The 3,717-nt window shown below is 36.6% G+C and overlaps 2 protein-coding genes across 2 annotated transcripts; both read right to left on the minus strand.

Moving 5' to 3' along the window:
* Positions 1 to 243: 243 nt before the first annotated feature.
* On the minus strand, positions 244 to 933 carry LOC119663942 (putative mediator of RNA polymerase II transcription subunit 26). The gene has a single exon (XM_038073531.1). The coding sequence runs from the start codon at positions 931 to 933 to the stop codon at positions 244 to 246; it is 690 nt and encodes a 229-aa protein (XP_037929459.1).
* Positions 934 to 2,773: 1,840 nt separating this feature from the next.
* LOC119663943 (putative mediator of RNA polymerase II transcription subunit 26) lies at positions 2,774 to 3,463 on the minus strand. Its single transcript, XM_038073532.1, has one exon. It carries the CDS (start codon positions 3,461 to 3,463, stop codon positions 2,774 to 2,776), a length of 690 nt encoding a protein of 229 aa, XP_037929460.1.
* Between the last annotated feature and the right edge of the window lie 254 nt (positions 3,464 to 3,717).

The following is a 3,717-nucleotide window of genomic DNA, read 5'->3' on the forward strand; positions in this document are numbered from 1 at the left end:
TTTATATCCGCGAGGTGCGAAGCATACTGTAGTTTTGTTCTTGTAACTACAACGGTGTGTTGTTTACAAGTTTTTATTATTGTTCTGATGTTTTTATTTTGTATTAAATTTGGAGGTGGGTTTTAATACCATCTCCAATATCAATTTTGTTAGTGTTTTATTATATTTTGTGTTGTAAAATTTAAGAGCTATAAATTTTATGTTACACTTCTCCGATTTTTCCATAGAGTTGACGAACTCTGATTACCTCGTCGAATGATTCCTTGTTCGTTTCCTTGGATTTTTGAAGATTTTAAAGAACTTGTCTTGGACTACATTCATGGCTATGCTACCAGAATTCTGAATTCCAAGACACCATTCTCTAATTTGATTCGGAGCGCTGTTTACTTTGTCATTCTGGTGCATACAATCAAGTTTTCTTGGATGTGGCTGTGATAGCTGTTCTGGTGGGCTGATGCGTTTTTCCAAAACCTTTTCTGTACGAGTTTCTGATAGTTGATGCGATGATTGGCTAGTACTTGGTGTTTCGTCAACCACCTTAACTTGTCTGGTAATGGTTTCCATACTCATATCATATTCTTGTCCTTGTTGCGCTGGAGTATCTTGTTTCTGCGAACGTAGTATTAGCGAAGTCTCTGCTAGTGTTTGTCCTTGAGGTACGGGAAGTGATGAGGTTGCCACTAATTTAGTCGAGAGTATAATCGGTTGTTCTACGCGCAACTGTGGATCTCGTTGTGGTTCTATGTCTTGTACTTGCAATTGTAATTTTACTTGATCTTGCGTATTGTAAATCCGATTAACAACTTGCAGACTTTCTTTGCGTTGCAGATCTTGCTGATATTGTACTTCATGTGCTTGGGCATGAATCCTTTCTTTTGATTGAGAATATTGAGGATGTTGCTCTGGATAAATCTGACCTTGTGTGCTTTGCATTGATGTGCTTGATTTGGAATGTGACTCGATATTTAGACTGCGGGGATCATTTAATGGGTTTCTGTAACGGGATCACTTGTGAATACTCGACTACTGTGAGCCTGATGAGCGCTTCTTCTTGACCATCGCTTCGACATGTTTTAACCTGCTCTGTGCCAAGTGCTTCGAATACATCGGTTAGTAAAATTAGTTCTTCTAAAGTCTCGAAATCTTGACGTTTGATATACTTTTGGCAGTTAGTGACCATGTTGTGATATATTCGTTCTAGTTGCGAATTTTGATCCATGCCAGCATGTCGCATCAGATCTTTAATGATAATTAAATAACCCTTAAAGCTTTCTGGTGGCCTTTGACGTCGAGATCCTATTTCATCTGCTAATTTTTCATAATATCTAGGTGGCAAAAAGAAATTTAGGAAATCGGCCTTAAAACTTGTCCATAGCTGCCAATGCTTATTGTTGTAGCGATACCACATTAGTGCTTTATCTTCGAGCAGTATAGGCATTATCTTGGAAACTAGATTTATGACGATGCCATAGATGTCTGCAAGTTCTTCAATGTTTTCGTTAAAGCCCAACGGGTTCTTACTACCATTAAATTTAACACACCATTTCTCGACTTGTTCAACTGTCTGGAGATAAGAATACTGTCCCATGGTAAAAGAAAATGACGATGTTAACTGGTATCTGTTTCCACTGTCCCTGCTCGGGCGCCAATTGTAACGAACCTTTCTGGCCGAGGTGTTGCTCGCCGGATTCCAGGCCCAGTCCTACAATAAATTTATTTGATAAGAGCAGTGAAAAGTTGGCTATGGTAGGACGTACGACGTAGGTAGAGGTTTTATTACTCGAATCTAGGTTCCTCTATTTCTGTTGCTATTAACGAAATGTTGATTTCGTTATCAATAAGTAATAGAAATGTATATTTCTATTCTACGGGACTGCTAGCGAAATGTTACTTTATAAACAAGTAAATAATAGAAATGTAAACAAGTAAATAATAGAAATGTATATTTCTATTCTACGGGGCTACTGCGAAATGTTGTCTTATAAACAAGTAAATAATAGAAATGTATATTTCTATACTAGCTAAACGTTGTCTTATAAACAAGTAAATAATAGAAATGTATATTTCTATTCTACGGGGCTACTGCGAAATGTTGTCTTATAAACAAGTAAATAATAGAAATGTATATTTCTATACTAGCGAAACGTTGTCTTATAAACAAGTAAATAATAGAAATGTATATTTCTATTCTACGGGGCTACTAGTGAAATGTTGATTTCTTTAGCCGCGGATTGGTATGGGTGATAATATTCATGTGTAAATACCACCTTACCGATTATTCTATTAACGAAAATTTGATTTCGTTATGAACAAATAAGTAACAGAAATGTATATTTCTCTTACTACTAACGAAATGTTAATTTCGTTATTAAAAGTTATTGTAATAGAAATGTGTATTTCTATTATATAAAAAAAAATGGGAATCGAGATGTAAATTTCGATTCTTGATGTTTCAGCACATATGTTTTGAAGCGACTTTTCTTTAGCTCGATACCTCGCTGAATGTCTTTCTTGTGCTTTTGCTTCGCCTTTTATATCCGCGAGGTGCGAAGCATACTGTAGTTTTGTTCTTGTAACTACAACGGTGTGTTGTTTACAAGTTTTTATTATTGTTCTGATGTTTTTATTTAGTATTAAATTTGGAGGTGGGTTTTAATACCATCTCCAATATCAATTTTGTTAGTGTTTTATTATATTTTGTGTTGTAAAATTTAAGAGCTATAAATTTTATGTTACACTTCTCCGATTTTTCCATAGAGTTGACGAACTCTGATTACCTCGTCGAATGATTCCTTGTTCGTTTCCTTGGATTTTTGAAGATTTTAAAGAACTTGTCTTGGACTACATTCATGGCTATACTACCAGAATTCTGAATTCCAAGACACCATTTTCTAATTTGATTCGGAGCGCTGTTTACTTTGTCATTCTGGTGCATACAATCAAGTTTTCTTGGATGTGGCTGTGATAGCTGTTCTGGTGGGCTGATGCGTTTTTCCAAAACCTTTTCTGTACGAGTTTCTGATAGTTGATGCGATGATTGGCTAGTACTTGGTGTTTCGTCAATCACCTTAACTTGTCTGGTAATGGTTTCCATACTCATATCATATTCTTGTCCTTGTTGCGCTGGAGTATCTTGTTTCTGCGAACGTAGTATTAGCGAAGTCTCTGCTAGTGTTTGTCCTTGAGGTACGGGAAGTGATGAGGTTGCCACTAATTTAGTCGAGAGTATAATCGGTTGTTCTACGCGCAACTGTGGATCTCGTTGTGGTTCTATGTCTTGTACTTGCAATTGTAATTTTACTTGATCTTGCGTATTGTAAATCCGATTAACAACTTGCAGACTTTCTTTGCGTTGCAGATCTTGCTGATATTGTACTTCATGTGCTTGGGCATGAATCCTTTCTTTTGATTGAGAATATTGAGGATGTTGCTCTGGATAAATCTGACCTTGTGTGCTTTGCATTGATGTGCTTGATTTGGAATGTGACTCGATATTTAGACTGCGGGGATCATTTAATGGGTTTCTGTAACGGGATCACTTGTGAATACTCGACTACTGTGAGCCTGATGAGCGCTTCTTCTTGACCATCGCTTCGACATGTTTTAACCTGCTCTGTGCCAAGTGCTTCGAATACATCGGTTAGTAAAATTAGTTCTTCTAAAGTCTCGAAATCTTGACGTTTGATATACTTTTGGCAGTTAGTGACCATGTTGTGA

Source organism: Teleopsis dalmanni, unplaced genomic scaffold, assembly GCF_002237135.1.
Source record: "Teleopsis dalmanni isolate 2A unplaced genomic scaffold, ASM223713v2 unscaffolded_contig_1145, whole genome shotgun sequence".
In the NCBI taxonomy this organism is placed as follows: Eukaryota; Metazoa; Arthropoda; class Insecta; order Diptera; family Diopsidae; genus Teleopsis; species Teleopsis dalmanni.

Excerpts from the sequence above, each read along its gene's own strand:
- LOC119663943 (XM_038073532.1), bottom strand. The coding sequence starts at position 3,463 with ATGCAAAGCACACAAGGTCAGATTTATCCAGAGCAACATCCTCAATAT.
- LOC119663942 (XM_038073531.1), bottom strand. The coding sequence starts at position 933 with ATGCAAAGCACACAAGGTCAGATTTATCCAGAGCAACATCCTCAATAT.